Below are 12,073 nucleotides of genomic sequence, written 5' to 3'. Positions count from 1 at the left end.
ATGGGTTTTTTCTGAGAACAGATAATATGAAAATAGTAAATGGTATTTGTATGACAGCATATTTTCCAAATTCAAAATAAGAACACCATGTTCTAACAAGGGTATTTTAAAACAGTAATGAGATAATGTTTGAAAGAGAAACAAAATATTTGAAATTATATATTTCTAGGGTATTTGGTTAGTACATATTGCTGAAATAGGGATAATCTAGGTATAGATTTCTTTGCTTTTGGAGGGGGGAAAAAGCATTTTGTTGTTTTATTTTCTGTTATGTGTTGGTATTAATTATCTATGCTCCAGCAAAATTAAATGCTTATGGATTCAAAGCTGATAGCTACTATAGCTTGCCAAAATACAACCAGATGTTTTCAAAATGTTGGAAAAAAATTGTTTTTGGACTTTACAGAAATAGAAACCCTTCCCCCAAAATTGGGAGAAATTTGTTTTCTAGGCATTTTCAAAGTTTACTGATATCCTAGGGAGCTGTCAAATCACCACCAGATACATTTTTCATTTTTTTCTGCACTTACGTCTTATATTTGAAATATTTTCCTAATTAATGCCTCTTTTCTGTGGCATTTTCCCAGTAAATATAAAAAAAAAATATACATGCATCCAAAGTACATTTTTTAAAAACTTAAAACTAATTTTTCAAATAAAATATTGTATTCTAGTCAACCTAATCAAGGAAAAAGCTTTGAGTTAAAAATGTATTTCAGAATTTTGCATTTGGACACATATACAGTAGGAAAATATAACTAAAAATAAAATCTTCTTTCAACCCAGAAATGCTCTCCACAAAGGTAGTGGGGAAAAAACATTCATTGTTGAATAGGCATTAAACCAGAATGTGATGGGTTTCACAGGCAATTCACTAAGAGACTGAAAAGACAGAAAGGAATCTCACCCCTTTATATAGCTAAGCAGATACTACCCACCATATACACGTTTTCAGGATAAATAATAACTAGTTCCCAAGTAAGAGGACTTGTTAGCAGCTCTGTTGTACATAGTTCATCCTAACTTTACCTGGTAATTGGGCTGGCCATCTGTTAGCTTATTGGCTTTATCCAGAGAAATACAAACTTTTATCTTTATTACAGAAGGTAGTTTTGCAACTGGAAGCAAGGCCTCACCAAACTTAGGCTCCTACCCTCCCACAGAAGACGGGAGATGGGGCGCTGTCTTCCTTGATGTTTACATTTTGAAAAGATGGCTCCGAGATCCTTGAGAAAAACACTCCTGGTCATAAAGATGACAAAAGGCCTAACTAGTAAAGATATTTCAAAGAGAGGAGAATGTACTTATAGTTACAAGTTTTCTAAAGTAAGTGTTCTGAGAAAAACTAGGAAAGAGAAATCCTTTATTTGCAACAAGGATAATTAAGCCTAATTTTTAATCTGTATTTGTCCTAATGATACACCATACAGTTGCATTAACTCAATTATTCACTGGTTTAATAAACATTCTCTGTTTCTAGCTGCTTTTTCAGGGCTCACACATTTAGAAGAGTTAGATCTATCAAACAACAGTTTGCAAAACTTTGACTACGGAGTATTAGAAGACTTGTATTTTTTGAAACTCTTGTGGCTCAGAGATAATCCTTGGAGATGTGACTACAACATCCACTACCTCTACTACTGGTTAAAGCATCACTACAACGTCCATTATAATGGCCTAGAATGCAAAATGCCTGAAGAATACAAAGGGTGGTTTGTGGGAAAGTATGTTCGAAGTTACTATGAAGAATGCCCCAAAGACAAGTTACCAGCATACCCTGAGACATTTGACCAGGATACAGAAGATGATGAATGGGAAAAAATACATAAGGATCATACGACAAAGAAGCAAAGTGTAAGAATTACTATAGTGGGATAACATAGATATTGTCCTGGTTGTAACTAGTTTGTATTTGCTATACTGGCATCAGAAAACCATGTGTTTACATTTTGATTAACTGTGTTGCTTATTTATGCAGGGTTATCCAGCTAAGGAAGCTTTCTTTAATTATTAGTGTAATTATTATTGTGACAATTATATAATCAAGGTAATAACTTTCATCCTGCTTTTATGGAGCAGTCTCTACTAATACACAATTCCACACTGGTAACCTGCAGGAGTTGGGTCCTAATGATGGCATTAAAATTTCATGATGTCCTGTATAAATGTTTTTTACTGCTTTTTGGCAATAAAAAAAAAACTTGATTCATTTTTACATGTCTTTCGACAGCTGTTTGTACATACCTAAAAAATATAGAAATGCTTAGTCATAACAAAATGTCATTCCTTTCCCTCAACATCCCCCCTGCTTTTTTTCAGTAAGTCAGCTTATGCATTAGATAAATTTCCATTTCTGATTCCTATAAATTCCAAAATAAGGTCTTACTAAATCCAAATTCTCAACCACTCTTCACTGATCCCTGCAAAAAACTGTCAAGCTACACCTGAAGAATTGTCACAAGCAATAGAGAATATAAGAATTATACTGTAAGCTGGTTAGAAGATAGCACCCTGAGAAATAGTTATAGATGATGTGAATCATGAGTTCTGAAGATGTATAAACACTGGTGAGTGTGAAAACAGCACTGTGGGTTTGTTTTTTTATTTTTTAAGCAGGGTTCAGACTGGGAAGCCCTTCCTGCTAAGGTAATATGTCAAGGAGCAAAAAACAAAGGATTAAGTTAGAATTCAGGGGCAGAATTTGGGATGAAGCCAAAACAAAAACCAGGAAATAATATCAGAGGTTCTATACACACACACATGCACACACATTCATGCACACATATATATACATACATGTCATATATTTTATATATGACATATCATATATAAGATATATATCCAAAAGAGGAGCAGGGACTAGGAAGGTTAAGCCTTTCTCTCCAGGAGCACCCATGAGGGCAGGTGGCAGGAGAAAGTCTTTGATCCAAAATGTTGAAATCTGTATTGATATGTACAGGAAACCAAGAGCTCAAAGTATTGCCAGGGCTGTTGCTTCAGGAAATGACTCCGGATTGTGTTACCAATGGTTTGGGTGGAGACTTAGTGATACTGGTTCTCAGTGCAAATCCCCACATTGTTCACTATGAGGCCTTAAAGACAGCTGTTAAATTTGAAGCATGACCAGAAAGATATAACAAATTCACTTATTATTGTTCACGAGCTGCGGAATAGAATTTTAAGCACGTAGGTCCTGAAACAGCCAAGATTTGATGATGGAGAAAACCTGGTGTGACCTCAGTAGGAGACAGGATGATCACACCGGGGACAAGAAGATTCTGGAATAAAATGAGATAAAATCTGATTCAGAGAAAGGGCCCAAGTTCTCCAGTTTAACTTTTAATTAGGGATTTTATTGGTTGGTTTTTATATTCAATTTCATCCCCAGGGATCTATTTGGAAATAAAACTCTGGAACACACTGAAACAGAAATTAACCCAAACCATCCAAAAGTCAGTCAGTAGGAGTTGCAAACATCTCTCAGAGTCAAAATTGAAGTACGTTTTTGACAACTTAAGATTTGCTCCTTCTCTGAATCAGAGTTTACAGTTTTCAAGGAAGTATAGTTGATCCATGGAATGAATAATTAGACACTTCATCTTCTACCAAGTTTTTTTTTAACTTTCCTGCTAGTCTTAAGATTCTCTGATTTTTCTGAAATAAACAAGATTCACTATAAACTGAGGCCTCCTGAATCCTAAGCCTGAGTTAACTCTGAGGTAATGCCTGGTTATTTGAGAAAGATATTTAACATTAAGTAGCTCAGTTTTTTTCATGTACTTACCATTCCCTCCTCTGGAGCCTACACCTTGGATCAATTCATGTCTTTCTCTGAGAAATCTAAACAAGTCTCCTGCTCTGGCAAATAGAAGCAATTCAGAAATGAGAATCTACTTGCCTAAATTCTTTGAACTGGTACCCTCATCTGCCTTTTAAACATTTTAAGATAACATTCTAAAGTTAATTTTCTTCTAAAGCTTTTATTGACATAAGGATTACAATTGTTGTGTCCAATCAGCCAAAAAGCCCAAAATATCAACCAATATTTATCTTCAATCTAACAATCAGAGAACCAAAATTCTTGCCAGAATGTGTATAATTCTAGACATACCAATAGATGAACTGACCTTAGCTGGAAGGCAGGAAATGGAAAAGTTAAAACATCTCTGAGAATGGTTTTTATCTTTGATACACTCAAAGTTGCTGGAATTAAAACTGGTTTTATTAAATAACCTTTGGCAAATTAAACATATCACAAAGAAGATACAGATATAATATTTACATCCTTAAGGAAATCAAGGTCTATCCAGGTTTTCATGCTTGTTTCTATGATAAAGATACTTGTACTAAGCCCTAGTATGGTGGCTCACACCTATAATCCCAGCACTTTGGAAGGCAAAGGCAGGAGGATCCCTTGAGGCCAAGAGTTTGAAAACAGCCTGGACAACATAGCAAGACCCCATCTCTACAAAAAGTAGAAAAAATTAGCTGGGCGTTGTGGCATGTGCCTGTAGGCCCAACTACATGGGAGGCTGAGACAGGAGGATCACTTGAGCCCAGAAGTTTGAGGTTACAGTGAACTATGATCATGCCACTGTATTCCAGCCTGGGTGACAGAGTGAGACTCTGTCTCAAAAAAGAAAAAAAAGATTTACTAAGAATTACACTTCCAGATAAATACTAAGTAAAATATTTTAAAATAGATAAAATATCAAAAAATTTAAAGCAAGAAAATATTTTCAGACTATCTTGACCTCAGATACAAATATAAACATATATATATATATCTTACATATATAGTATATATAAGATTAATCATTATCTGACATAATGAACATATGGTCAATATGCCCATTGTATAGTAGAGAATTTGACTTAGGCATTTCCATCATCTGATCCTCTCTGTAGTCTCTACATGAACTACAACCTAATGTTGCCCATTTCCTCTCCATCCCAAACTTCCCAGTGTACCTTGTGCCTAAGTATGAGGAATTCTCTATGTGGAAGCAGGTAAAAAATCTAGGGAAGGTTATAGCTGTAAATGCCTACCTCAAAAAAGAAGATAGTTCAAGAGAATGAAAAGGCAAGCCACTAAGTAGGAGAAAATATTTGCCAAAAACACATCTGACAAAAGACCGTTATCCAAAATATACAAAGAATTCTTAAAACTCAACAATAAGAAAATGACCCAATTAAAAAATGGGCTGAAGATCTTAACAAACACCTCATCCAAAAGATAGGAGCATATGAGAAGATACTCCACATCGTATGTCATTGGGGAAATGTAAATTAAAACAGGAATGAGAAAACATTACACACCTATTAGACTGGCCAAAATGCAAACACTGCCAACAACAAATGATGGAGAGGATATGGAGCAACAGGAACTCTCATTCATTGCTGATGAAAATGCAAAACAGTACAGGCACTTTGGAAGACAGTTTGGCACTTTCTTACAAAACTGAACATACTCTAACATACAATCCATCAATTACATTCCTTGGCATCTACCCAAAGGAGCTGAAAACTTATGTCTGCACAAAAACCTGCATATGGATATTTATAACAACTTTATCCATAATTGCCAAAACTTGGAAGCAACCAAGATGTCCTTTAATAGGTGAATGGATAAATAAACTGTGGTATATCCAGACAATGGAATATTATTCAGCACTAAAAATAAATTAGCTAACAAGCCATTAAGAGACCTGGAAGAAATTTAAATGCAAATTACTATGTAAAAGAAGCCCATCTCTAAAGGCCACATACTGTTTGATTGCAACTATATGACATTCTGGAAAAGGCAAGACTATAGAGACCATAAAAAGATCAGTGGTTGCCAGGGGTTAGGGGAGGGAGGAGGGATGACTAGACAGAGCACAAAAGATTCTTAAAGGAATGAAACTACTCAGTATGATACTACAATGGTGAATAAATGTCATTATAAATTTGTCAAAACTCACAGAATGTACAACACTAAGAGTGAACCCGAATGTAAACTATGGACTTTGGGTGATAATGATGCATAAATATAGCTTTATCAATTGTAACAAATGTACCACTCTGGTGGGGGATGTTGATAGTGGGGAAGCTACGCATGTGTGGGGGAAGGGGAGATATGGGTAATCTCTCTGTCTTCCATTCAATTTTGCTGAGAACCTAAAATTTCTCTAAAAAATAAAGTTTATTGAAAAGAAGAAGATGGGCTTCAAATCAATAACCTCACTTGCTACCTTAAGAAACTAGGGAAAAAAAGAACAAACAAAACCCAAACCAACCAGAATCATAAAGATTGGAAAGAAGATAAACAAAATAGAGAATAGAAAAACAAAGATAATCAATGAAAATAAAGTTGTTTGAATATCCATATTCATAGCAGCAATATTCACAATAGCTAAAAGGTAAAAGCAACCTTAGTATCTATTGATAGAAAAATGGATAAACCAAATATGGTATACATACAATAGAATATTAGTCACCTTTAAAAAGGAAGGAAATTCTGACACGTTATAATATGAGTGAACCTTGAAGATATTATGTTAAGTGAAATAAGCCAGTCACAAAAGAGCAACTATTATACGACCCCACTTACATATGAGGTACTCAGTCTTTAAATTCATAGAGATAGAAAGTAGAATGGTAGTTGCCAGGGGCTAGGAGGAGGGGGAAATTGGGAGTTAGCACTTAATGGGTACAGAGTTTCAGTTGGGGAAGATGAAAAAGCTCTGGAAATGGATGGTGATGATGGTGGCACAACAACGTGAATGTACTTAATGCCACAGAACCTTACACTTAAAGGTGGTTAAAATGGTAGTTTTTATGTTATGTATATTTTACCACAATAAAAAAAAAAAGAACCAAAAAGTTGGTTGTTTGAAACAATCAACAAAATTGGCAACTCTTAGCTAAACTCACCAGGAAAAAAAGAAGGAAGACTAATATTAGGTCCTTTAATATGAAATGTCCAATTTCTAATCAAAACCTTAGTTTAGGCCGGGTGCAGTGGCTCATGCCTATAATCCTAGCACTCTAGGAGGCTGAGGCAGGAGGATCGCTTGAGCTCAGGAGTTCGAGACCAGCCTGAGCAAGAGTGAGACCCCCATCTCTACTAAAAATAGAAAAAATTCGCTGGGCGTGGAGGCGTGTGCCTGTAGTCCCAGCTACTCAGGAGGCTGAGGCAGGAGGACCGTTTGAACCCAGGAGTATGAGGTTGCTGTGAGCTATGCTGACACCACGGCATTCTAGCCCGGGCAACACAGTGAGACTTTGTCTCAAAAAAAAAAAAACTTTAGTTTATTATATCTCAGACAAGAAGCAGTACAGTTAATTAAAGTATACACCTAGAGAATTGACACAGTTTTGCCATCTTAATGATAGCTTGTTTATGCCAGGAGCGAAGAAGCCTGGAGAATGAGTAGTGATGAAATTGTGAAAGGCATTTTCCACAGCTTATTGAGTATTGAATATTTTTCCTTGCAAGAAGTGTTCCAAAGCCTGGAAGAAGTGGTAGTCAGTTGGTGCAAGGTCTGGTGAATACAGTGGATGACAGAGTGTTTCCAAGTCCAGCTGCTGTAGTTTGAGCAGCATTGTTTGTGTAACATGTGGTCAAGCATCATCTTGCAAGAGGATTGGCCTGTCTCTATTGACCAATCTCAGCTGCTTCATTGCAAGCACCCTCATCATTTCATCGAACTGGTTGCAGCAGACTTCCACTGTAATTGACTGACCAGGTTTCATGAAGCTGTAGTGGATAACACCAGTGCTGGACCTCCAAACAGACACCATTTGCTTTTTTTAATGAATATTCAGTTTTGAACTGTGTTTTGGCACTTCATCGTTATCCAAGCATTGTACTGAATGCTTAAAATTGTCAAAAATAATCCATTTTTTTATCACACATAAAAATATGGTATAGAAATGGTTGGCCTTTATGTTGTGACAGCAAAGAAAGGCAAACTTTGAGATGATTTCTCTTCTGATGCTCGTTTAATTCATGCAGAACCCATCTATCCAGTTTCTTTACCTTGCCAATTTGTTTCAAATGATCCCATATTGCTGGAATAGTGATGTCAAATCTTGCTGCTAATTGAGTGAGCATGTATACTACATGGTCATCACATTCAAAATGATTGAGCAAGTAGAGCAACAAATCTGCATCAAATTTTGCATTAAGCTTGAACGTTCCTCCGTGGAAACTATTCGGATGATTCAGAAGGCTTTCAGGGACAATGCATTGAGTGTAGCATAAATAAAAGTGGTACAAATGCTTCAAAGATGGTCGAGAATCTGTTGAAAGTGATCCACGTTCTGGAAGGCCTGCTACAAGCAGAACACCTGAGAATGTTGAACGCCTACAGGTTAGGTTAAGAGATGCCAAGAGAACTGTGTGAGGTCCCAAGGTGCCTACTTTGAAGAGGACTAAGTCCTCATTGTCCTAAATACAACGTTTCTTGTATTTTGCATCTTCTTCTCTACTATTCATATTATACAGCTGGATACTTTCTGGACAAACCTCTTATACGGGAACTTCCTCAACCCAATTAAGGGCATTTTTTTAGATCTACAGCTAACATCTTACTCAATGATAAGAGACTGAAAACTTTCTCCCCGAGATCAGAAACGAGACAAAGATGTCTACTCTCACCACTTATATTCATCAGCCTGAGCAATTTAAGAAAAGGAAATAAAAGGTAGAATGGGTATAGGGTTTCTTTTTGGACTAATGAAAATGTTCTAGAATTAAATAATGGCGATAGTTGTTCAACATTGTTAATATAATTAAATGGTTAAAAAAGCTAAATTTTATGTTATATAAATCTTATCTCAATTAATAAATTAATTAAATAAAAGCTTCTAGAGACACATGCTCTGCCATTCCTCAGAAACTCATTCCACTCCTCAAGTACCATTGCTATCATGAAAATCTTAGGTCAAACTGAAACCTTGAATGTTGCATCTTGAGTCCATTTTCTTTCTTCAGAAAAATGTACATTTATTTAATGGTATATTTTATATGTATATTTCATATGTGTGTACATAATGTGTGTATATGTGTATATGTACATATACCTAGGGAGAGAGGGAGAGACAGATAAAAACAGAGAGATTGGGTGGCTAACATATTAAGGTTTACAATTATTTTAGTAACTTTATTACTACAGAAGTAATAAATTGGTTCAAAATAGCAGACTATGCACATGTTCAACTTCTCTCTCCTGCCCAGATTCCAAGAAATGAATTCTTTTTTCAAAACTCTATAACATGCCTGGAAGACAAAGCAGGAATTGTCTTGGTGGATCAGAAATCAATAGTTCTTAAAAATCCAAAGGCAGATGTGACCAGATTGAACAAGGACTATGCAGGAGACAGCTGCTGTAAAAGTGAAACCCATATTATATCCCCATAAAGGATGTACCCCAGAAATGAAAAGATATAAAAATATTAATATTCTCATTAAAAATATGAAAAAAGGAGTCAAGAACAAGACAAGATTATTGTATTTTCCTGCTACTTTTCAACACTGCAAAGGAGATCCTAAAGGAATGAATGTTAAAAAATGAGAGAAAAAAAGAAAAAATATAATAGGAATAAATGGAAATAAAACTGTCAATATTCCTAGATGGTAGTCTACGTAGGAAACCCAAGAGAATTAACTGACAAACTATTAAAACCAAGAAGAGAGATTAATACATAATCAGATACAATAAGATCATACAAAAAACTGTATCTTTATACAGTACTAGCAATAACCAATCAGAATTATTCCATTTTAATTTTTTTCAATACAGAAATTTACAGAGACAATCAAAACTCCTTGTGTACTTCTCCCCCATTTCATTAAACTCTCTCTACCCACTTGCAAAACCACTATTTGCATCTGTAGTTTTTCATTCCCATGCATGCTTTTTATGTTATTAGGTGAAAATGTGTGTCCTTAAAAAAGTATTATTTCAAAATAAAAAGTATATATTATTTTGCACATTCAAAAACTGTATATAAAGGTATTAGATTATATATATCATTCTGCAACTTAATTTTACCCATTAATATTTTTAGACTTATTCAAGTTGATATATACATGTATATGGCATTCTTTTCTTATTATCTGGAGTCAGTATGAATGTATACTTTTAAAAAATATATTATTTCTCTCATTTCCAGAAATATATATGTGATAAGTAAAAAAATGAATCTCAAAGGACATATATGTTAAAGACAAATATCACAATGGAAGTACAAAGCAGCCAACTTGGAAAAAATTGAAAATAATCTCAATGTCCACCAATAGGAAGAAGGTTAAATAAATTATAGTACATCTATAATATGGAAAGTGATGTAATAGTTTTTAAAAAGAATTTAGTAGATCTGTATGTACTGACATGGAAAGATTTCCAGGACATAAAAGAAAATATAAAACAATATTACCCTTTCATGTTAAAAATTAAAATTATGTATTTTTAATCACATATATGTTAATGTATTTTAGAAAAACAGAATACTGATACATTGGGTGCCTTGGAATAAGTGAATGGGTTTGAGTGAGAAAAAAAGATGCTTTTACTGTCTATTGTTTGATTTTTTTAAAAAAGAGAACATGTTCTTGCATTTTTTAGTAGGTAAACTGATGATCCACTGATAGACAAATACTAGACAAAAAAAAAAGTGGTCAAGAATAGACAAATGACCAATTCCCAGGGCATATAACCCAGTAAGAGCTGACCATATTATAAGCTTTTTAAATAGTTACAATTGGCATTCTTATAAACTAAGACTCCCTGAAGTTTCCACTTTATTTATGCTTTTCTTTTTATTTGCTTAATTAGAATACAGGAAAGCAAGACAAATAGTTGTAATAAACATACACTTACTAACAGATCTGAAAGTTTTTGGTCGGAAAAGACAGCCACGGAAATTCAAACGCAGCACATTGAGACGCCACCTTTGCAAAGTAGACACAACGTATTTCTCTGTAATCACATTTTTCACTGTGGAAAAGTCAATCTAAAAAGGATAAACAAAAGGCATTAAGAAATTAGAAAGATATGTTTCATGTAAAAATTTTAAATATTTTAAAGCATCAAGTACTAAGAGCTCTTCATCACATTTCCAAACAGGAGACTGAAATGTTAGTTTGAGCGCTCTACTTGGTATAATATCAGTTCTCTATTTAGTATTAGTATTGAGTGCTCTATTTATAATTTTATAAATAAAATAAGGAATACACACACATATATTCCTGTTTGTTTCCAAAAATGATTTTAAGTTGGCTAATAAAATAAAAAATATAGCATATTAGGATAAAAAAAAGTAAATGCAAAATGGCTTCCTAACATACGAGGTAATGTCCAGTCTGTCTTGTGAATTGAGATATACAAATTAAAACAACCATGAGATATCAGATATCAAAAAGTATAGAGAGCAAAAAAATTTTAGAGCAAAAGGTATTCCATAACTACATACAATTTTGTGATTATAAATCAATCTACTCTTTACCCTAACAATTTTACTTCTAGGAATTTATCCTGCAGATATAATCATATACATGTACAAAAAAACAAGAAACAGGATGCTCACTATAGGACTTTAATAGCAAAAGAAAGGAACCATCCTAATATCTTTCAGTAGGAGACTGATTAAATAAACTGAGGGAATTCAATGCAATAAAACACATTTCAGAGCCCTCTGGGAGGCCGAGGCGGGTGGATCGCTCGAGGTCAGGAGTTCGAGACCAGCCTGAGCGAGACCCCGTCTCTACTAAAAATAGGAATAAATTATCTGGACAACTAAAAATATATATAAAAAAAATTAGCCAGGCATGGTGGCGCATGCCTGTAGTCCCAGCTACTCGGGAGGCTGAGGCAGGAGGATCGCTTAAGCCCAGGAGTTTGAGGCTGCTATGAGCTAGGCTGACGCTACGGCACTCACTCTAGCCCGGGCAACACAGTGAGACTCTGTCTCAAAAAACAAACAAACAAAAAAAAAAAACACAATTCAGGACAAAAAGCACAACTTAGAAAGAGAAAACCTAAAGTTACAGGGTCCAAGTGTGCTGCTCTCTGATTGGCTGATTCAA

The 12,073-nt window shown here is 34.7% G+C and overlaps 2 protein-coding genes across 2 annotated transcripts in view; one reads left to right on the top strand and one right to left on the bottom strand.

Moving 5' to 3' along the window:
* The window catches only part of LRRC17 (leucine rich repeat containing 17), a 30,937-nt gene extending 28,722 nt beyond the window's left edge, over nt 1-2,215 (top strand). The window contains exon 4 of the mRNA XM_045564279.1: nt 1,481-2,215. Coding sequence (XP_045420235.1) covers nt 1,481-1,878 — 398 coding nt within the window. The 3' untranslated portion in view covers nt 1,879-2,215. The remainder of the gene's footprint in view (nt 1-1,480) is intronic.
* The window catches only part of FBXL13 (F-box and leucine rich repeat protein 13), a 183,267-nt gene that overhangs the window by 106,354 nt on the left and 64,840 nt on the right, over nt 1-12,073 (bottom strand). The window contains exon 9 of the mRNA XM_045564287.1: nt 10,869-11,001. Within this exon, the coding sequence (XP_045420243.1) occupies nt 10,869-11,001 (133 nt within the window). The remainder of the gene's footprint in view (nt 1-10,868; nt 11,002-12,073) is intronic.

The sequence above is a fragment of the Lemur catta genome, chromosome 11, assembly GCF_020740605.2.
Source record: "Lemur catta isolate mLemCat1 chromosome 11, mLemCat1.pri, whole genome shotgun sequence".
Lineage (NCBI taxonomy): Eukaryota > Metazoa > Chordata > Mammalia > Primates > Lemuridae > Lemur > Lemur catta.
This window is presented reverse-complemented; position numbering and strand designations above follow the sequence as displayed.